General features: G+C 48.3%; 2 protein-coding genes across 2 annotated transcripts in view; one reads left to right on the forward strand and one right to left on the reverse strand.

The window, feature by feature from the left end:
• The first annotated feature begins 4,204 nt into the window (after nt 1–4,204).
• LOC119959668 (protein mono-ADP-ribosyltransferase PARP12-like) overlaps nt 4,205–22,332 on the forward strand; it is a 45,009-nt gene continuing 26,881 nt past the window's right edge. Inside the window, exons 1-6 of the mRNA XM_038787844.1 lie at nt 4,205–4,606; nt 6,242–6,377; nt 8,833–9,091; nt 13,706–13,807; nt 15,050–15,170; nt 20,070–20,232. Of these exons, the coding sequence (XP_038643772.1) occupies nt 4,266–4,606; nt 6,242–6,377; nt 8,833–9,091; nt 13,706–13,807; nt 15,050–15,170; nt 20,070–20,232 (1,122 nt within the window). The 5' untranslated portion in view covers nt 4,205–4,265. The remainder of the gene's footprint in view (nt 4,607–6,241; nt 6,378–8,832; nt 9,092–13,705; nt 13,808–15,049; nt 15,171–20,069; nt 20,233–22,332) is intronic.
• LOC119959684 (centrin-1-like) lies at nt 10,891–11,292 on the reverse strand. Its single transcript, XM_038787845.1, has one exon. The coding sequence runs from the start codon at nt 11,287–11,289 to the stop codon at nt 10,891–10,893; it is 399 nt and encodes a 132-aa protein (XP_038643773.1). The 5' UTR covers nt 11,290–11,292.

A 22,332-nucleotide genomic window follows, 5' to 3' on the forward strand; every position in this document is an offset into this window, starting at 1 on the left:
CCTGTTGGCACACCAGCTGAGAAAGCAGGCAGCCACCAGAGAAATTGGGCAAATCAGGGGTACCAGAGGCATGTTGGAAACAGAACCAGAGAGGATTAACAAAACCTTCAAGGCCTTCTACCAAGAGCTGTACACCTCAGAGCCCCCAACGGGGAAGGCTGGGATGAACCGGTTTCTTGATGGACTGGACATACCAGTCGTGGGAGAGGGAAGGAAACGGGACCTGGAAGCACCACTAGCACTGGGAGAGATCATGGACAGTATCAGCTCCATGCAGACGGGGAAGGCGCCGGGACCGGACGGATTCCCGGCGGACTTCTACAAAAAATTTGCGACAGCGCTGGCCCCGCACCTGCGGGAGATGTTCACAGACTCGCTAGCTAGGGGCACACTGCCACCCACGTTAGCACAGGCCTCAATCTCGCTGATACCTAAGAAAGACAAAGACCCAACGGAATGTGGGTCATACAGACCCATATCTCTGCTGAACGCAGACGCCAAAATACTGGCCAAAATCCTAGCCAAAAGGCTAGAAGACTGTGTACCTGAGGTGGTCACAGAGGGCCAGACGGGCTTCGTCAAAGGTAGACAGCTCACCTCGAACATCAGGCGCCTGCTGAACGTGATAATGACCCCCTCCGGGGAGAGAACACAAGAGGTGATCGTCTCCCTGGACGCAGAAAAGGCCTTCGACAGAGTCGAATGGAAATACCTCATAGAGGTACTGGAGCGGTTCGGGCTTGGAACAGGGTTCACCGCGTGGGTAAAACTCCTATACAACGCCCCCATGGCGAGTGTACGGACCAACAATACCAACTCCCAATACTTCCAGCTGCACAGGGGCACCAGACAAGGATGCCCACTGTCCCCACTGCTGTTCGCACTAGCAATCGAACCGCTAGCAATTGCGCTCAGGGCAGCAAAAAATTGGAGGGGGATCCGAAGGGGAGGCAGAGAGCACAGAGTCTCACTCTATGCAGACGATCTGCTCCTCTACATCTCGGACCCACAAAGCAGCATGGACGGAATCATCGCGCTCCTGAAAGAGTTTGGAGCCTTCTCGGGCTACAAACTCAACATGAGCAAAAGCGAGATCTTCCCAGTACACCAGCAAGGGGGGGGGGGGGCAGCACTAAAGGGGCTGCCGTTCAAACAAGCCCGACATAAATTCCGCTACCTGGGGATCCAAATAGCCAATGACTGGAAAGGGATCCACAAATGGAACCTCACCAGCCTGGCGGAGGAAGTAAAAAAGGACCTGCAAAGATGGAACACACTCCCACTCTCCCTCGCAGGAAGAGTCCAGACGATCAAAATGAACGTATTGCCCAGGTTCCTCTTCCTGTTTAGATCCATTCCGATCTACATCCCCAAGGCCTTCTTCATAGCGCTGGACAAACTTATCATGGCGTTCGTATGGGGGGGTAAAAATGCTAGGATCCCAAAGAAGGTCCTACAGAAAACAAAATCCAGGGGGGGGGCTAGCCCTCCCGAATCTACAATTCTACCACTGGGCGGCAACAGCCGAGCGAGTAAGGGGATGGATCCAGGAGCCAGAAGCCGAGTGGGTGCGTGCGGAGGAGGCCTCCTGCATGGGGACCTCCCTCCGGGCCCTCGCCACGGCAGCACTCCCATCCCCACCCAAAAAACACTCCAGCAGCCCAGTGGTGACAGCCACCCTCCAATCCTGGAACCAACTGCGGCAGCAATTTGGCCTGAACAAAATGTCGGACAAGGCTCCCATCTGCAACAACCATAGGTTCAAACCAGCACTGACTGACGCCACCTTCAAAAGGTGGAGACAGGACAGGGGGACACTGACAGTCAGGGACCTATACACGGACGACAGGATCGCAACACTGGACGAACTGACAGAGAAATTTCAGCTAGCTGGGGGGAACGAGCTACGGTACCTGCAGCTCAAAAACTTCCTACGAAAGGAGACAAGGACGTACCCACAATCGCCACGACAGACACTACTGGAAGACCTACTGGACGCAAGTATCCTAGAGAAAGGGAACTGTAGTGGCATGTATGGCCGACTGGTAGATAGGGACGACACCGTACTGGACGCAACAAGAAGGAAATGGGAGGACGACCTGGGGATGGAGATAGGGTGGGGATTCTGGAGCGAAGCACTGCATAGGGTCAACTCCACCTCCACGTGCGCAAGGCTCAGCCTGACGCAACTAAAAGTGGTACATAGAGCCCACTTAACGAGAAACCGTATGAGTAGGTTCTTCCCGGAGGTGGAGGACAGATGTGAGCGGTGCCAAAGAGGCCCGGCCAACCACGCCCACATGTTCTGGTCTTGCCCCAGACTTGTGGAGTACTGGACAGCCTTCTTCGAGGCTATGTCCAAAGTGGTGGGGGTGAGGGTGGAGCCATGCCCGATAGTGGCGGTCTTCGGGGTTTCAGACCAGCCAGATCTATTCCTGGGGAGGAGGGCGGACGCCCTTGCCTTTGCCTCCCTGATCGCCCGCCGTAGAATCCTGTTTGGCTGGCAGTCAGCAGCACCGCCCAGAGCTGCAGACTGGCTGTCCGACCTCTCGGATTCTCTCCAAATGGAGAAAATCAAATTCGCCATCCGAGGGTCGGACGACGGCTTCCACAGAACGTGGGAGCCATTCATGCAATTGTTCCGGGACCTGTTTGTGGCCAACGTACAAGAGGAAGAATAGTCGGGGGAAGGTAGCCGGCGGGGAGGGGGGGGGGGGGGGCTACGGGCTCGTTACGGGGGTTTGATGGCTAGCTAAGGCCCAAAACCAAACTAAATAAATGCCAATAAACATGTTGGGGAATGTAAAATATGTATGCCGGCAAAGAGGGGGAGGCCACAGTTATTACTACGAAGATGCTCACCTGTAAATATATATGTTAATTTTTGCGTGTTTTTTTTTCTCTCTCTAACAATTTGTAATTTGTTCAATATAAAACATGAAAACTGAATAAAAAACATTTATAAATGTTTCTGGAACATACCTCTCCATTCACCTGAGGAAGGAGCTGCGCTCCGAAAGCTCGTGTTTGAAACAAACCTGTTGGACTTTAACCTGGTGTTGTAAGACTTCTTAAAATTATGAGGGGCATAGTTAGACATAGGAGTAGAATTTGGTCACTTGACCCATCGATTCTCCTGCCTTCTCCCCATAACACCTGATCCCCTTATTAATCAAGAACGGCACGGTAGCATGGTGGTTAGCACAATCGCTTCACAGCTCCAGAGTCCCAGGTTCGATTCCCGGCTTCAGTCACTGTCTGTGTGGAGTCTGCACATTCTCCCCGTGTCTGCGTGGGTTTCCTCCGGGTGTTCCGGTTTCCTCCCACGGTCCAAAGATGTGCAGGTTGGGTGGATTGGCCATGCTAAATTGCCCTTAGTGTCCAAAATTGCCCTTCGTGTTGGGTGGGGTTACTGAGTTATGGGGATATGGTGGAGGTGTGGGCTTGGGTAGGGTGCTCTTTCCAAGAGCCGGTGCAGACTCGATGGGCCGAATGGCCTCCTTCTGCACTGTAAAGTCTATGATTCTATCTCTCTCTGTCTTAAAGGCACCTGGAGGATGGCTGAACCCAAATCCCTCCTCACAGGACATAACTCCAGGAATTAGTCTAAGGAACTGTTATAACCCGCATGGGCCTTACGGAGTAGATGAGGGGCAGTAGGTTTAGATTCTCATGGATCTTGCAGAATACAAGACCCCTGATAACGGGGTGGGGGGCGGGACCCTTTAACAATACTTAGCTTTGTAGAAATGGAGTCGGCCAGTAAGGCGGCGACTAGTGAACTACTGGAGCTGTATATAAGTTATTGTTAAATAAAGTAAGATTTTGTTTAAACCTACTTGGTGTGGACTCTTCATTGCCCTTTCAAAAGGAACCTCTTTGTTGCCCTACCTTTTGTGTGTAAGATTTCCTCTTACTGAATGAGTCACTGTTGGTGTACAAGTTCCTCTGTGAAGGATTATTTTGTGTGTGGCGAGATCTGTGTGTGTCTGAATCTACTGTGTGTGTAGCACAAAGTCCCCTCCTATTTAAGTCTGTGTGTGTAAAAGAAGCTGCTCTCTTCAGTGTCCCTCTCATGTCAGAGTTTTCCCTCTATCCCCCTCCCCTTTGTTTTATTCATGTTCTGGCCTTTACAGGAAGAGAGAGAGCGAGCAGCCAATCAGTGAAAGGCAAAGGCTGAGCGTTAAAGTTTTAGTTTCAGTTTCAATTTCCTGGCTTGAGAAGAGAGAGAAAAAATATTTTCCAGCTTGTATGAGACAAGGGCGATGGCTCTGGACAGGATCGGAGATGTTATCCTGAAGGAGCTGTGCTCCAATGGGGGATCCCTGGAGTACAGCTCTTTAAGGAGACAGATCGGGCAGCGCTTCCCGATCTCCGACAGGGAGCTGGCTCGGCTGCTCCGCGACAAAGGCGATTGTGTGGCGATTGTGCCGGGCAAGGGCGACAAGCGGCCGGGCTCGGAGCTCACCGAGGACAGCCTGCTCATAGCCACCAGCTCGCTCAGACTCTGCAAGGACTTCCTGAAGAAGAATTGCAGCCAGGGCTGTGGCCAGCTCCACCTGTGCAAATTCTTCCTCCTGGGAAAGTGCAAATTCTCCAAGGGAAGGTGAGGAGCAAAAAAACTTCCCGCTGTGGTGGCATAATCTACCATTGGGGATGCACAAGAGACCGCGATTGGAGGAGTACAGCGATCGCAGAGGGTTGTGTGTGTGTGTTGGGGGGAGGGGGGTAGGGGTGTGGATAAAGATACTGGAGGAGATTTGAAAGCTAGAATGGAAATTCTAAGATCATGAGGTTGCTGGACTGAGGCAATTCAGGTCAGCAGGAGCAAGGGCTGCGGGTGAATGGATCTTGGTGTGATTTACGATGCACTTTCTAAGAGATATTGGATCATCCCACCCGCCCTATCCTCCACTCTCCATCAACTGGAACCCATTGAAAACCTTTCCACCACATCCTAAACCCCAGTCTCAGCAATGCCAAAACGGATACCCCCTCTTAACAAGTTCTGATTTCTCACCTCCCTAAATCTCACATAACCCCAAACCTTTTATTTGTCCCCTTTGTGTCTGGTCATCTGACCCAATGGTGCAAGAGTGTAGAAACTCTTGTCAGTTATAAAAAAAAGCACAAGTGGACAGGAAATAGGAGCAGGAGTAGACCATTCGGCCCATCAAGCCTGTTCCACCATTCAGCACGATCATATATATATATATAGATCATGGCTGATATGGGCTTCAACTCCATTTTCCGCCCACTCCACATATCCCTTGATTCCCTGAAACATCTGTCTATCCCAGCCTTAAATGTATTCAATGATGGAGCATCCACAACCCACTGGGGTAGAGAATTCCAAAGATTCACAATCCTTTTGAGTGAAAACGTTTCTCACAGCAAATCACGCGCATATGTTCTGGGGCTGAGAGAAGTTGGAGAGATACTGGGAGCGGGTGTTTGGGATGCTCGCAAAGATTGTGGGGTCAGGGGCCAGGCCGGGGCTGATGGAGGGAAGGAGGGCCGATGTTGTGGCCTTCGCCTCTGGTTGCCTGACAAAGGATTCTGTTGGAATGGCGGTCGGCAACGCCACTGGGGGTGGCGGTCTTGCTGAGGAACCTGTATGACTTTCTCCGGCTGGAAAAGATCAAGTTCAAATTGAGGGGATCAGTGGAGGGCTTTGAGACACGGTGGAGATTGTTCATAGAATTTACAGTGCAGCCAGTCCATCAAGTCTGCACCGGCCCTTGGAAAGCCCACCCCTCCAGTCTATCCCTGTAACCCAGGAACGCCACCTAACCTTTTGGACATTAAGGGGAAATTTAGCATGGCCAATCTACCTAATCCGCACAGCTTTGGATTATGGGAGGAAACCGGAGCACTCGGAGGAAACTCACGCAGAAAGTGCAAACTCCATACAGACAGTGACCCGAGGCCGGAATTGAACCTGAGTTCCTGGAGCTGTGAGGCAGCAGTGCTAACCACCATGCCACCCTTCCTCATGACCATGTTTATGGAATTGTTCATCCCGGGGTGGAGGGGGGGAGGGGCTGAAAAGGGGAAATACTTGCACAAACTGTGAAATGTGGGGTGTAGCGAATGTTTTTGGAATTATGTGTTTCTACTTTTGAATATGTTTGGAATAAAATACATTTATAAAAATAAAGAAGGAAGACAGACAGCAGCATCGATAGCAGCACTCCCTCCGTGCTGCGCTGGAATATTACCTCTTTTGTTTCTTTTTCAGGAATAACTGCAACTTCTCGCACTTTATCCATTCTCCATACAACACCACTGTTCTGGTTGCTAACAAGCTTGACAAGCTGAACGAGGAGGAACTGCGTCAGCTACTGCTCCAGAATGATCCATCCCTGCTGCCTGAGGTAGGAGAGTTGAACCCTGCAACCGCATGTCACCCCAGTTCTGTTCATTCTTGGCTGTTGCTTAATACATTGTCGTCTAAACTGAGAGCCGAGGAGAGGTAGGGGGACATGAGTTGTAATGAACAAAGTGTGGTGTCTTAGCCACTTTAAGGGGTGCCCTGAAAAGGTCATGTGACCGGCTGGTCCAATGGGGAGCAGAGTTGGAGACTTGCCTGGCCACAATAATAATCTTTCTAATAATCTTTATTGTCTCAAGTAGGTTTACATTAACACTGCAATGAAGTTACTGTGAAAAGCCCCTAGTCGCCACATTCCGGCGCCTGTTGGGGTACACTGAGGGAGAATTCAGAATGTCCAAATTACCTAACATGTTCAAGTAGTTGAAGTTTCGGGTCTGGGAGTTAAGGCTTTTGTTTCCTCACTCTGTAACGTGTATAGTTGTTCTGTTAATAAACCTTTGTTAGATCACCAACCCGAGTTTGAGCCTAATCTCGTTACACTACACATAGACTGTCCTTGGGTTGGTCTCAGCTTAGCCCCATTCCCTTGTCTGTGAATTCTCAGCCTCGCGTTCAAATTTCTCCCTGACTTGGCCTCTGCCTATCTCTGTAACTTCCTCTGGCCGCACAACCCTCCAGGATCTTTGCCCTTCTTCAGTTCTGGCCTTTTGTGCATCTCCTATTCCCCTTGGCAGCAAACATGGATGGCAATGCCGTCAGCTGCCAAGGCCCCAAGTTCTGGAAATTCCTCCCTCCTGAAATGGCTCCACCTCCCTTCCTTTCAGACGCCCCTTGGAAATGACCTAGTTGGGAAAGCTTTCTAACACTTATCCTCATTTCTCCTTGAGTAATTCAGCATCACATTCTGTCCGGTAACATTCCTGTGGAGATCCTTGGGTAATTCATCTACGTTAAAAGTGCTATATAAATATAAGTTGCTGTTGCAATTGATCTGAGCTGAGCGAGGCCTTCTCGTTCAGGCTTCACCCTGTCCTTTAAGTAGTGCCCATGCAATTTATCACTGACGAAGGGAAGAGTTGATATCTAATCGGGGAGTGTAAATGTAGAAGTCAGATTTTCCCACAGGCCAGTCCTGCTCAAGCTTGTGTTTGCTCAGCTGTGTGCATTGTTTTCATTTACTGTGGAGCTACCACTGAGCGCCACTTCTGATTGCTTGTTAACTCCTCGTAAATCTTCTTGTTCATTTTTTGGCAAAATGGACCTGGATGAAAATTCCCAAAGTTTGTTGCATAACCTTTGCGGTGGGATGCTCATCTGGAACATTCCCAGATCTAGTCCCAGTTATGACTCCATGATAGCGGTCTCGTGCCTGAGTGAGAAGAACACAGGTTTAATTGTCACTCTTGGCTGACACTTCGTTGCAGCACTGAGGGAGTGCTACACTCTCAGAGGTACATAATCTTTGACCTGAGTGGGGTGTCCTGCCCCTGACCATCACCCAGTGATAAGCCATGGTAATGTTGCCGATACTCTGCTCAAACAGAATCTTATTGCTGCTACAATGGTGAAGTGAGGTAATTTTTATGAATTTAAAGTACCCAATTCATTTTTTTTCCCAATTAAGGGGCAATTTAGCATGACCAATCCACCTACCCTGCAGTTTGGGTCATGGGGGTGAGACCCACGCAGACACGGGGAGAATGTGCAAACTCCACATGGACAGTGACCTGGGCCCGAGACTGATCCCAGGTCCTCGGTGCTGTGAAGTAGCAGTGCTAAACACAGTGCCACTATGCCACCCATTAAGTGAGGTAACTGATTGGTTTGTGTTCTTCCTCACTGAAAGCAGGGCCTGAGAATGGTTCATTTGATAGTGCCCTTGTCTTTGAACCACAAGTTTGTGAGTTCAAGTCTCACTCCAGGACTTAAGTGCAAACATCAAAGCTTGTTTGCCAGTGTAGTGATTTATTTCAGATGAGATGTCTGGCTGCCCATTCAGGTGTGTGTACATAGATCCCTCTGAAAGCAGTTGGTTTGTAAGACAGAAAAACGTGCACTTTTCCTGACCTCAGGATATCCTTACTCTGGTCGATTAAATACTGTGGAGGCTTAGCTGCTGTTATAATGTAGGAAACACGGCAGCCAATTTGTGCACAGCAAACTCCTACAAACAGCATGTAGCAACAACCAGTCAGTATGCTTTGCCGATGTTGGTTGAGGGGTGAATGTTGGCCAGGACACTGGGGAGAACTCCCCTGCCCATCTGCAAATGGTGCTGTGGGATCAGTCACGTTCGCCCCAAGAGCTTTCACATCCCATCCCAGCAGTGTAGCCCTTCCTCAGCAGTACACTGAGCCACTAAACATGCTGAAGGCCCAATTAATCTAGCTATCTCTTCAGTCTTCCAGGGAGGGAGTTGCTGCTGCTCTTCTGTCTTTCAGTTGAATGTTTTTGTGTGCCTTTCAGACTCAACTTGTGAATTTTTGCCACTGCAGATTTGCACGTTTTACAACAAGGGCCCCGGTCACTATGGTGGCTGCACCTACGAGAAGAACTGCACCAAACTTCACATTTGCCTCCACTTTGTCCAGGGGACCTGCAAGTTTGGATCGAGCTGTAAGCGCTGCCATAGTCTCCTTGACAACAACAGCTCTGTGGCCATGGACAATTTGAGCCCGGAGGTGTTCCAGTGCCTGCAGCAAACATTCCAGAACATCTACAACATCAAAAACTACAAATCAGGCGATGACAAAGGTATACTGGGAAATTCACCCTTCTCCTTCTGCAGTTCAGACACTATATAAATCATTAAAACTAGTAGACAGGTAGGTAGAATAATGAAGTAATTGAGTGGGATCTTCTCCTTTATTTTATGGGGTTCAAATATAAGTAAGTGGAAGTGGTCGGGAGGTGGTGGCACAGTAGTAACATCACTAGATTAGTAATCCCGAGGTTTGTTGCGGGGATATGGGTTTGAATCCCAGCATACGATAGAAGAGCAGGGAGATTATGATGGTGTTGTATAAAACACTGGTTAGGCCACAGCTAGTGTACAGTGTGCAGTTCTGGTTGCCACACTATAGGAAGGATGTGATTGCATTAGGGAGAGGGTACAGAGGAGATTCACCAGGGTGTTGCCTGGGCTGGAACATTTCAGCTATGAAGAGACGGCAGGATAGGCTGGGGTTGCTTTTTGGAATCTGGAACTCTGCCTGAAAGTGTGGTGGAGGCGAGAACCCTCACAACATTTAAGAAGCATTTAGAGGAGCATTCGAAAAGTTATAGGGTGGAAATCCCCCCCCCCCTAAACGCCGGGTGGGAGAATCGCCCGGGCGCCGAGCAAGTCCCACCACACCGCCCTGGCACCCGCATGCGATTCCCCCACCCCCCACCAAACCGGCGTGGCAAGATTCACGGCTGGCCGCTGGGAGAATCGGCGCTCGCCGTTTGTAATGGGCGAGCGGCGATTCTCTGGCCCAACACAACAGATTCCCGCCGGCGCCATCCACACATGGTCGCTGCCGGCGGGAAGAGCGCGGGAACGCTGGGGGGGGGGGGGGGGGGGGGGTTGTGGGAGGGGGAGGGGGGTCAAAAGGGGTCTGGCCCGCGATTGGTGCCCACCGATCGGCGGGCCGGCGTCTCTGAAGGAGGACCTCCTTTCCTCCGCTGCCTCGCAAGATCCATCCGACATCTTCTTGCGGGGCGGCCGCGGGGAGAACGGCAACCGCGCATGCGCGAGTTGGTGCTGGCCAACCTGCGCATGCGCAGATGACGTGGTGCCGCGTAATTAAAGCGGCGCCAAAGCCCGACCCGCGTAAATGACGCGCCGCCTCTCCTAGCCCCCGGGGGCCGGAGAATAGGGGGCTGGGAGCGGCCTCTGACGCTGGAGTGAAACACTCCGGTTTTCACTCCGGCTTCGGGACTTAGTCTCCCGATGGGAGAATTGCGCCCATAGTGTACAAGGCTGCGGACCAAGTTCTGGAAAAAGGTGGCCGGACAGATACACTGGGCCGAGGGGCCTCTTTCTGTGCTGTAAAATGCTATGACTAAGTTATGCTGGAGTTGCATTAAGCTCCGATTGGGCCACATCTGTCGGGGGCACAGGACAGATTCACCAGAATTATATTGGAGTAACAAATGTTAAAATTATGAAAACGGGTTGCTGAGACTAACCTTACATTCCCCTGAGTGTAGAAGATGATATAAGGGGTGACCAATTTCAGGCTTTCAAGATGATTAATGGATTCAACAGGGTCGATAGAGAGAGAAATGATTTATTCTGGTGAAAGGTGCAGAACAAGAGGCCAGAACCTCAAAATTAGAACCACGCCGTTCAGGGGTGGTGTCAGGAAGTATCACCCCTGACAACTTTTTTGGTGGACAAGAATATTTTTTATTTTCTTCATTCTTTATTAATTAAATACAAACACAAAGATTACTACTTTGGGATTGTAGGACAATATAAAATTAATAGAGCCTTGTTTTTTCCGTGATCCTGAAAAATTCTTGTTAATTTATCTCACCATCAATCAATTCCTGTAATTCTTCATCAGTTAGATTTCACTCAGCTCTTTAACAAGGTTGTTGAATGATATCTTGTCAGCGCCATCATCGTCAAACAACCAAAAGGCTTTCAAAATTCCTTTCTTGGAGTCTTTCTCACTCATTTTCTGAGTCATTATAGCTAGGAAGTCATTGAAATCGATGCTACCAGATGCTGCCTTGACAATGTCTGAAATCATCTTTCTTATTTCGTTATTTTTAGGTTCAAACCCCAATGCACGCATGACAACCTTAATTTTCATTACGTAATTAGTACCAGAACCATCAGTGTCAAACAAATCAAAAGCCTCCTGGATTTCTTGCTTTTGTCCCTCTGTTAGGATCAGGTCTTGGCCTGGATTTTTTGAGCATGATGATTCAATGACCCTTTTCCTGAAGCTTGATGCCATTGTCCGGAGTAAGCACTGAAACTGTGTCTACAAAATAAATTACATATTTGTTTGATAAATATTTTTATTAGCCGTTTCAAATTTTTCTTAGACATAAATTACATTACACATATTTAATTAACATTTAACAATCCTTTCCTCAGCATGATAACAATGAATGAATGAATTAGTTAATTAACTAACTAACCCACTCCCATTTTAGTTGCTGACTGAGGTTAATTTCTTTTTTTTAATAAATTTAGATTACCCAATAATTTTTTCCAATTAAGGGGCAATTTAGCGTGGCCAATCCACCTACTCTGCACATTTTTGGGTTGTGGGGGCGAAACCCACGCAGACACGGGGAGAATGTGCAAACTCCACACGGACAGTGACCCAGAGCCGGGATCGAACCTGGGACCTCAGCGCTGTGAGGCGGTTGTGCTAACCACTAGGCCACCGTGCTGCCCTTGAGGTTAATTTCTTAAAGTGAGATAAGTGGACGCCATCTTTTATGAAACCCTCATCATTCCCTCTTAAACTAAATTTAACCATCTCTAGGATTAGAAACTCCATTAAATCTCCCAGCCATATTGAGTCACAGGGTGGAGAACCTCCACCTCAATAGGATCTGCCTCTTCGCCACCAGGAAGGCAAATTTCCTGCTTTGCCACTGTCTGGAGCGCTGGCAAGTCCGACACTCAAATATGGCTCCCAGGGGAATGGGTTCTAGGTCCAATTGTAACACTGAAGACATGGTACCAAAGAAGGTGTTCCAGGATTTCCTAAGTTTCATGTACAACCAAAACATGTGTACATGATTGGTTGGTCCCCTTGTGCACCTTTCACAAATGTCCTCAACCCCTTCAAACATGAGGCTCATTTTCGACCTTGTCAAATATGTTCTGTGAACTACCTTCAATTGTATTAGTGCTAACTCTCGCGTACAAGGTCGGTGCATTTATCCTCCGTAAAATTTCCTACCAAAGCGCTTCTTCCAATGTCTCCCCTAATTCCACCTCCCATTTGGCCGTAACCCTATCCAAAGATTCTGATCTTGCTTCCATAATTTTTCTATCAATAGCAGAGTTAACTCTCCCTTCTATTCCCAAAACTATCAACACTTCCGCCACTAAAGAAGAAGGGGGTAACATTGGGAACATAGGGAAGATCTCCTTTTACAAAAGCCCATATCCACGTATATCTAAAGGCCTCCCTGCTTGGGAGTCTATATACAAACTGCAATATTGAGACCTTCTAGCAAACTGCTTTATTTTTCCAACTGAAACAAACTCTCCCAGCATCCTGACTGATTTTCCCCAGGGCAAACACACACTCCACTCCTTGGACAAGGACATTACCGGATATGGAAGCAAGGCAGGTCGCTAGAGCTAATGTACAGGTCAACCATGATGGAATGGGATGGTGGAGCAGGTTTTGGCGGCCTACATTTCTAGCACCGCAAAATGTTCAGGTCTCAGAAAAGAATTTGACGATCAGATCATTCAAATTATAATGAACACCTTGGGAAGAGTGTCAAGGTCGGATGGAGGATGTAGAGTAGACTTCCGAGGATGATACAAGGGAGGAGAGGGACTTGAGATGATGTGGAGAGACTGGAGAAGCTGGGATTGCTCTCCTTAGAGCAGAGAAGGTTAAGGGGGGAGATTTAATGGAGCATTTCATAGAGTCAATAAGGAAAAACTGTTTCCATTGGCAGGAGGGTTGGTAACCAGAGGATACAGGTTCAAGATAATAGGAAAAAGAGCCAGTGGGAGGGTGAGGAGAATTTCTTTTACACATGATCAGAGCATGCTGAAAGGGTTGTAGAAGCAGATTCAATGAGAATTTTTGAAAGGGAATTACTATAAATCGTGACATATACATCTATCCAGCGTATAAATTTTTAAAGCACAGTAAACATGTTTTTTGCATGTACTCAGCATGTATGTCGTTCCTGCTATTCAGCCACGACATGTTTTACTTGTATTAGTGAACTTAAATGAACTTAGAACAGGGCAGAAGGGATCAAGCCGGCGTCAAGGATTGTGTTGTGAAGAGATGTGGGAGTTTAAGGCATGCCCACTCTTCGCGGGTGCCAATGGCATTTCAAAAGGCGACCACCCACACTGGCGGTTCACTTTATGCTGGGCATATAAGTCACCTCGCTATTTGGAGGGACGTTTTGAGGCTTCCAAGGTCGACTTACATGCTGGCATCTATAGTAGATTAACATTGAAAAGGAAGTATTTGACAGACTATTTGCCGAATGGACTCCTGTGCAGTAAGTTAGTAAACAATGATCTTCCCGATCTGTTTTGAATTTTGTGAATGGGCTAATTCGAGATTTCTTGCAGTGACCAGAAGATGACCAGGGAGGTTCCCCTCAATAAATAACACAAGAATTTGACTTTGTCCTTTAATCTGCCACCCACAGAGAAGAGAACTCGATCCCGTCAATCTTCCAGTAGCTCTGGTGGTGACATGGACAACGAGGAAATCTGCCTCTACTTCGTCAGGAAGAACTGTAGCTTTAAAGGTAAAGAAAATCCCCCTTTCAAAGGGGGGGGGGGGGGGGGGGGGGGGGGGGGGGGAGGAGAAAATATAATCCTCACTGCATAAAATACAGTGTTCGTGGATAAAGCCCAGCGCTAAAGGATTAATTGAGTTGACGCAGACATCCCATCCAAATCCCTATTCGCTTCGGGGTTTTGCTGCAGGAAGGATTAACAAGATTCCTTTGTAACACGGCTCATTTACACTTGCTAGAAGCAATATACATTCATATGCAGGGACCCCTTCTCTGCAAACAAAAGGAATATGTTCAAGCATTGCGGCTTTTTTGAAATATCTAGGAGCTTGGAGAGCCTGTGATTCCCCATTGTTTTCTCCCTGGCAGCGCCTCAGCCAATCAGAGTTGGCCTGCCAACCAATCAGCTTCCTTTTCTCCTGTAGCATAAATTGTTGTTGTCATTTGAAATTTGGTGCATCTGTCCTGATGAGTGAGAGATGAGAAGCTACAACAACATTTCTCTTCAGAAATATTGAAATATGTTATTCTACCAATTATTGAATGAAAAGATAACAATAACGCAGTCTTGAAGAAAGAGGCTGCAATGCCTAAAGAAAGGGTTGTTGATGCCCTTGCCTGTGAGGGCATGCTGCTTCTTTCTTCCAGGATGGCAGACTCCGTCCCTGCCTGCTGCTACTTTTACACCTCCTCCAGAGGCTCAAACATTCCTTTATATGCAGGCCATTGGTTTAATTCCAACTTCTCAGTGACCTTCCATCTCCCCTCTCTTTCTCTTTCTCTGATGCAGAAACAATTTTCTAATGTTTAAGTTTCCCAGTCTCTCAAGGCCTGTCTGACCAGCTGTCGTCTTAAACTGTGCCCCTTATCTGAGTGAAAGTGCATTGTCTCAGATAGCATTCAGAGCGTTACATCAACAATTCTGCGCTCTGTGCCTTATTATAGATACTTTGAATCAGTGTCTGCTTTTCTGACCAACCCAGCATTTCTTTCTTGTTTCAGGAAATGCTATCTGAGACAATTAAAACGTCCATAATTGATTGGGTGTCGTGTTAAGAAGGCTGCTGTTAAGGTATCAGCCATTTACCCAAGTCCAGCGAAAGCCCCTTTATGCCCAGAGGGCCCACCCTCTTCGAGGGAAGGACGCTGGCTGCAGAGTTGGTAGGGCTGGAGGAGAAATGAAATTGGCGAGATTTTCAAAAGCATAACATGTAAACTAATCTCTTGGTTTCTTGTTGACCCCCCCGCCAGATCTGTGTAACCGAGTTCACTGCAGACTCCCTTATCAATGGCAGGTTTATGACGAAGCATGGAAAGATCTCCCGAACATGGAGCAGATTGAAAAGGATTACTGTGATCCCAATAAGACCAGGTGCAATCCGATGTTTCAACCAGGGTGGCTTAACAGTAGCAGTGCACTCTAAATCTTTGATAGCCAGTTGCACTCTAAATGCACATGTATTTGTCACATCAGTTCAATAGCAACACCCTGGATTCTTTCATTTTACATTACTATCTGACTGTGCCTGGGTAATAAGTGACTGTACCACAAAGAAACTCATTGATTTTAAGTGTTCTGAGATGGCCTGAGGCTGGGGACAGGGACTATACAAATGCATATAATTTCTTAATCACAGAATTGTTACGGTGCAGAAGGAGGCCATTTGGCTCATCATGGGCGAAATTCTCCGACCCCCAGCAGGGTTGGAGAATCGCCTGGGGGCGCCGAAAATCCCGCCCCCGCCGTGGCAGAGATTCTCCGCCACCCGGGAAGTGGCGGGGGCAGGAATCTCGCCCCGCCGATCGAAGAGGCCCCTGCGGCGATTCTCCGGCCCGGATGGGCCGTGGTCCCGCCGCTGGGAGGCCTCTCCCGCCACCGAGGTTTGAACCACCTCTGGAACGGCGGGAGCGGGGGGGCAATCGAACCCCGGGGGGTGCCCCCACGGTGGCCTGGCCCGCGATCAGGGCCCCCCGATCAGGGGCCGGGCCAGTGCCCTGGGTGCACTATGTTCCTCCGCGACCGCCACGGCCTCCACCGTGGCGGAGGCGGAAGGGCACACAACATCGTGCATGCGCCGGCCGGCGAAAGCTTTTCGGCCAGCCCTGCTGCCAGGGGCGCCGGGTGTTCACGCCAGTCTTCTGGTGCCAACCGCTCCGGCGCGGGGCTGGCCCCCAATGAGAATTCCCCACCTTTGGGGAGGCGCGACCCCTGAGTGGTTGGCGCCACGCCCCTACTCCGGCACCCTCCATCACGCCGGGTAGGGGAGAATGCCGCCCCATGTCTGCACCGACTCCCCAAACAAACATTATGACTTTGTGCCATTCCCTGTATTTTCCCCGTACCCCTGCACATTGTTTCCATTCAAATAATCATCTAATGCCCTCTTGAATGCCTCGATTGAACTTGCCTTCACCACACTCCCAGGCAGTGCATTCCAGACCCAAACCACTGGCTGTGTGAAAAAGGTTTTTCTCACATCACATTTACTTGTTTTGCAAATCCCCTTAAATCACGTTCTTGAACATTTTATGGATGGGAACAGTTTCTCCCCATCTACTCTCTCCAGCCCCGTAATAATTTTGAACATGTCTATCAAATCTCCTCTTAGCCTTCTCTCCAAAGAACAGTCCCAACCTCTCCAATCTATCCTCATAACTGAAGTTTCTCGTCTCTGGAACCACTTTTGTGAAAGAGAAGTGACTCTTCATTAGCGATCCGGGTACAGAAGCCACTAAAGGCTAGTCCACAGGTTGAAAAAAAGTCATAAAGCCTTTAATATCGAGAGAACTCGAATATAAAGCAGTTGACTTTATGCTGCAGTTAGCCAAAGTTCTGGTTAGACCACATTTACAGCATTGTGTTCAGCTTTGGGTGCAGCACCTGAGCATAAATTGGTCTTGTGAGTGCTGGGCAGATAGCCAGGATTTTATTGGGGTTAAAAGGGTTCATTTATGAGGGCGGGTTGCATAAACTAGGCTTGCATTCCCTGGAGAGAAGGTTAAAGGATGATATAATTGATGTGTTTAAGATGTGGATGGATATAGAGAAACTACTTCCTCTTGTGATTCGGTGCAGAATGATTACCTATTACCGTAGAAGTAGAGAGCATTGTCACTTAGGGGTGAGGTTGGCAGCAATTCTTCAAACTGTGGGCGACGTAAAAAGCTGCTGAGGCTGGGAGCCGATTGAAAATTGTACAACCGAGATTGATAGGTTCTTGTTGGGTAAGGGTAGTAAGGGATATGGGACATGATTGGATAGCTAGAGCTCAGGTACAGATAAGCCATGATCTAATTGAACAGGCCTGAGGATTCTGAATGGTCCACTCTTATTCCTATGATTAAGTAGAGAAAATAATTCTTAATTCGGTCCCTCCATATGATTTAAAATCTGATTGAATTCTATTTTGAATGATAAGTGGAATGGGAAGACTGGGACAGATCCATTTGACCTGGTGACAGCATCTTATTACACATTCCATAATACAAGGTGACCTCCATTTGTTTTTTAAAAAAACATTTTATTAGGGTATTTATAGTTTTTATAATAATAACAGCAACATAAACATAGTATATAAAACATTTCCATCCCTATCACGTTCCTCACACTCCCAACAACGAAAAAATAGCCTAACCCCCCGCCCCTAGATTTCTGCTGACATTTTTAATTTTCCCCGAGAAAGTCGACGAACGGCTGCCTCCTCCGGACGAATCCTAACATTGACCCTCTCAGGGCGAACTTTATTTTCTCAAGACTGAGAAACCCAGCCATGTCGCTAACCCAGGTCTCTGATTTTGGGGACTTCGAGTCCCTCCACGTTAACAGTACCCATCTCCGGGCTACCAGGTAGGCAAAGGCTAAAACATCAGCCTCTCTCGCCCCATGGACTCCCAGATCTTCCGACACTCCAAAGATCGCCTACTCTGGACTCGGCACCACCCTTGTTTTAAATGAAATGAAATGAAAACCGCTTATTGTCACGAGTAGGCTTCAAATGAAGTTACTGTGAAAAGCCCCTAGTCGCCACATTCGGGCGCTTGTTCGGGGGGGCTGTTACGGGAATCAAACCGTGCTGCTAACCTGCCTTGGTCTGCTTTCAAAGCCAACGATTTAGCCCAGTGTGCTAAACAGCCCCTGTACCATGGACATGACATCAGCGAAATCTTACCAAAATCCTCTAAGCTTCGGGCATGCCCAAAACATGTGGACATGATTTGCTGGACCTCCCGCGCACCTCGCACACCTATCCTCTATCCCAAAAAACTTGCTCATCTGGGCCACCGTTATGTGTGCCTGGTGGACTGTCTTAAATTGTATCAGGCTGAGTCTGGCACATGATGAAGATGTGTTAACTCTGCCTAAGGCATCCGCCCACAAACCCGCCTCTAGCTCTCCCCCGAGCTCACCTTCCTACTTCCCTTTAGCTCCTCTATCTGAGTTTCCTCCAACTCCATAAGCTCTTTGTAGATATACGATACCTTCCCCTCTCCCACCCCTGTTCTGGAAATTACCCTGTCCTGTATCCCTTGTGGTGGCAGGAGCGAAAAGGTCGGAACCTGCCTTCTCAAAAAATCCCGTACCTGCAGATACCTAAACACATTCCTTGTTAGCAGTTCAAATTTCTCCTCCAAATCCTTCAAATAGGGGAAGCTCCCAACTATAAATAAATCTCCCATCCTCGTGATCCCTGCTCTCTGCCATCTCCGAAACCCTTGTCAGATGAGACCATAAACCGAAGCCCCCATTTGCCCTCTCGGGAGGATGTAAAGAAACATCATGGCAATATTTTGAAGAGCAGGACATTTCACCCAAGTCACGTGGCCTATATTTACCCCTCAAACATCATGAAAAAAACAGATAGTCTGGTTATCTATCTCACAGGATCTTACTATCCACAAATACATTTTGAAAGTACTTCATTGGCTGAGCAGACCAATTTGTACATGGGCTTAAAAATGAGTCAAAGAGGTATATTTTAAAGAGCGTTACGGAGGAGGAGAGCTTTAGAGACACGTTCCAGAGTTCAGGGCCCAGAAAGGTGAAGGAACGGCTGCCAGTACTGGAAATAGTGGATGTCCAACAGTTCAGAATTGATGGAATGCAACAATTCCAAAGGGAAATGCAAGGATGAGAAATTTAAATTGGGGCCCTTGCTAGATTGGGAACCATTGTAGGCCATGAGCACATGGGAGATTGGTGAATTGGACTAGTTGCAAATCAGGTTGCAGGCAACAGAGATATGGGAGTGTTGAGGTTTGCAGAGGGTAGAAGATGGGAGACCTACCAGGTAAAAATGGTGATGACACATAAATAAATACGGAGGCTGTACAGTTGTCACTGAGTCGCTATCCGGGATTTCCCCAGCAGACACTATGGCGGTAACACCATCACTACAGGGATGACAGGGGCTAGTAGCGTAATGGTATTGTCACTAGTCTTGTAATTCAGAGGCCCAGAGTCATGCTCTGGGAACCCGGGTTCGAATCCCACCACGGCAGATGGTGAAATTTGAATTCAATAACAATCTGGAATTAAAAGTCTAATGGTGACCATGAAACCATTGTCGATTGTTGTAAAAACCCATTTGGTTCACTAATGCCCTTTAGGGAAGGAAATCTGCCGTCCTTACATCATGGCTTCACAGCGACAGGGTCCTAGGTTCGATTCCTGGCTTGGGTCACTGTCTGTACGTTCTCCCCATGTCTTCGTGGGTGTCCTCCGGGTGCTCCAGTTTCCTCCCACAAGTCCCGAAAGACGTGCTATTAGGTGAATTGGACATTCTGAATTCTCCCTCAGTGCACCCGAACAGGTGGCGACTCGGGGATTTTCACAGTAACTTCATTGCATTTAATGTAAGCCTACTTGCGACAATAATAAAGATTATTATTATAAAGATAATCAGTCACACTCTAAAAGTGGCTAGTTTACACTTGCATACATTCACTTTTTTTAAATTTAGAGAACCCAATTCTTTTTTTTCAAATTAAGGGCAATTTAGTATGGCAATCCACTGGCACATTTTTGGGTTGTGGAGTTGAGACCCATGCATCACGGGGAGAAAGTACAAACTCCACACGGACAGTGAGCCAGGGTTGACATCGAACCCGGGTCCTTGGCGCTGTAAGGCAGCAGTGCTAACAACTGCGCCACCGTGCCAGCCTCACTTGCATACATTCACTCGAGGGACTTGTTCTCGTAAACAATATCATTATATTGCTACATTTGTTGCAACATAAATATATTTGTACATTTGTTATGTTCCTACCACAGATATCTACAGGTTGATTTTAATGCCATGGTAAGTGGCTTCAGCCAGGTTAGACGCTTGTCTACAGCCTCTTCAGTAACAAAACCTCCTCACTACATCCTCACCACCGAATGGCTTTGGTACTGGAAAGACGAGTATAGAAAATGGATTGAATATGGGAAGCAGGTAAGTCCACAGTCTCCCTGATGATCTTTTCTATCAGATTCCTCACGGGTTAACATTAGCTGTTTTGACTTGGACTGCTGGGCTCTAAGGACCACAAAGGATTGGAAGTTACATTGCAGTTGTATGAAACTCTGGTTTACAAAATAGCCGCTTGACAGAACTGGAAAATGGCGAAAATGGAGACAAGCTGCCGAAGAGTCTCAGTCATTAGGACAAATTGAAGAATCCCAAATTTCAAACAATACAATTTATACTATGGGAGAAAAATGGTTGGCTAGTCAACTCTGATTGATAGAGGCGTTGCCATGGAAAAAGCAATGAAGCAACATGGGGTCCCAAAGCTCCCGGGTAATTCAAAAAAGAATGGGTCTCTGCACATGTAGCTTCTAACAAGCACAAGTGAGACACGTTACAAACTCCACTGATTATCTTAATTTGGTTGTTACTGTAGTATTTTGATTTTGGACCAGACGCCCAAGTGGTTGGTAAGATCGAGTCAGGGATCAGTAGCATTTTGTTTAAAGCAGGCAAAGAGATTCAAGATACTTAATAATTGAAAAGAACCACAAGTTCCACAGGTTTGTAACAAACAAAAATTAACTTTACGAGTTCAGAAAGATAAAACAATTTACAATATCTATCCTTTACTTGAATATTCAGGATTAATATGTGGCAGATGCGAATTAGCAGGCAAACTGTGGTCTGACATCCACACTACACATTAAATAGCAAGTGTGACCAAGACAGATCCCACAGATTTCTCAGCATTCACCCAGGTGTCAGTAAACACTGTGGGCGCAATTCTCTGGAAAAAGTGTCGCAGTGAGCGGGAGCTGGCACGAGTTTCCCGATGCTCGGCACATCGAGGCCGGCAATGCTATTCAACATTAATTGGTCCACTTAATGAGGTCTCATGGGCTTCGCGCCGCAAATGAAGGCTTGCCAGCTGATTCGCCGCGACTATGCTCGCCAGCCCCCCGCTAACAAGGTCGAGTAGCACTTAAGCAGCACTTGCTCAGCCAATGCCAGCCAACTCGCAACAATGGCGCCCAAGAGACTGGCCCAAGGTTCGGGGATGCTAACCTCGGGAGGTTGCTAATGCTGTGGAGGCCAGGAGGGACGTCCTGTTCCCCCGAGGGTCCCGGAGGGTCATCCATCATGCAGCCAGTGCTGCCTGGGAAGAGGTGGTGGCAGCTGGGAGTGTGACCAGGAGCACCAGCCTCCAGTACAGGACAAAGGTCAATGACCTACAGCAGGCAGCACGAGTAAGTAGACACCAATGTTTCCCCTCTGCCCTGAGATCTTTCTGCCCCTATGAGAAGGTCCAACCCCCAACTCTAACCCCCAACTCTCCTTGCAACCCCCCACCTCTCCCTGCAACCCCTCACGTCTCCCTCCATCCCCAACACCTTCAATCCACCAACCCTTCCTTCACACCCCCCTCCTACCACTATGAGCCACCGTGTGGCCCAGGATGCCCTCTCTGTGACTCCTTAAGAAAAGCTCTCCCACAATCGCCGAGAGAGGGCCCATACCGGTGGCGGTGTGCCGGACATAAAAACCCTCATCACCTTTGAGGGGAGTGTGCTGGAGGTGACTGGTGTGGCCAACGACCGGCTGGTCACCAACACGGAGGCTGGCAGACGCCGCAGATTGGAGGAGAGCTCTGAGGATGTCACAGCTGTCATCCCCACCCTCCACCAGCGCAGATACACACACCTCAGTGGGAAATGTTAGTGGTCAGGCTTCTGGGGCACAATCTGGTGAGCACCACACAGCTGCTGATGTACATCAGGTGGAGGCAGTAATCCCAGATGAGACAGACGTAAGAGGTCTGCTGGATCCCTGAACCCAGCTGGGTCTCAGCCTGATGCTGAGCCTGTGGAACAGGGTTACCCGGAGCTGATGGAGACGATAGGGAGCGGTCATGACATTCAGAGGGAGATGTCAGTGACACTCCAGTAGATCCATAGCCAAATTGAGGAATCCCAGAAGCAATGGGCGCTGGAGATGTCGGCGGCAATATGTGGCAACGAGGGCAACAGTGCTAGGGTGGCGACCGCAGTGGAGAGCCTGGTGCAGGACATCGACACCATGAAT

This window comes from Scyliorhinus canicula, chromosome 2, assembly GCF_902713615.1.
Source record: "Scyliorhinus canicula chromosome 2, sScyCan1.1, whole genome shotgun sequence".
In the NCBI taxonomy this organism is placed as follows: domain Eukaryota; kingdom Metazoa; phylum Chordata; class Chondrichthyes; order Carcharhiniformes; family Scyliorhinidae; genus Scyliorhinus; species Scyliorhinus canicula.

Coding starts and splice junctions, on each gene's coding strand:
- LOC119959684 (XM_038787845.1), bottom strand. CDS start 11,289: ATGGCATCAAGCTTCAGGAAAAGGGTCATTGAATCATCATGCTCAAAA.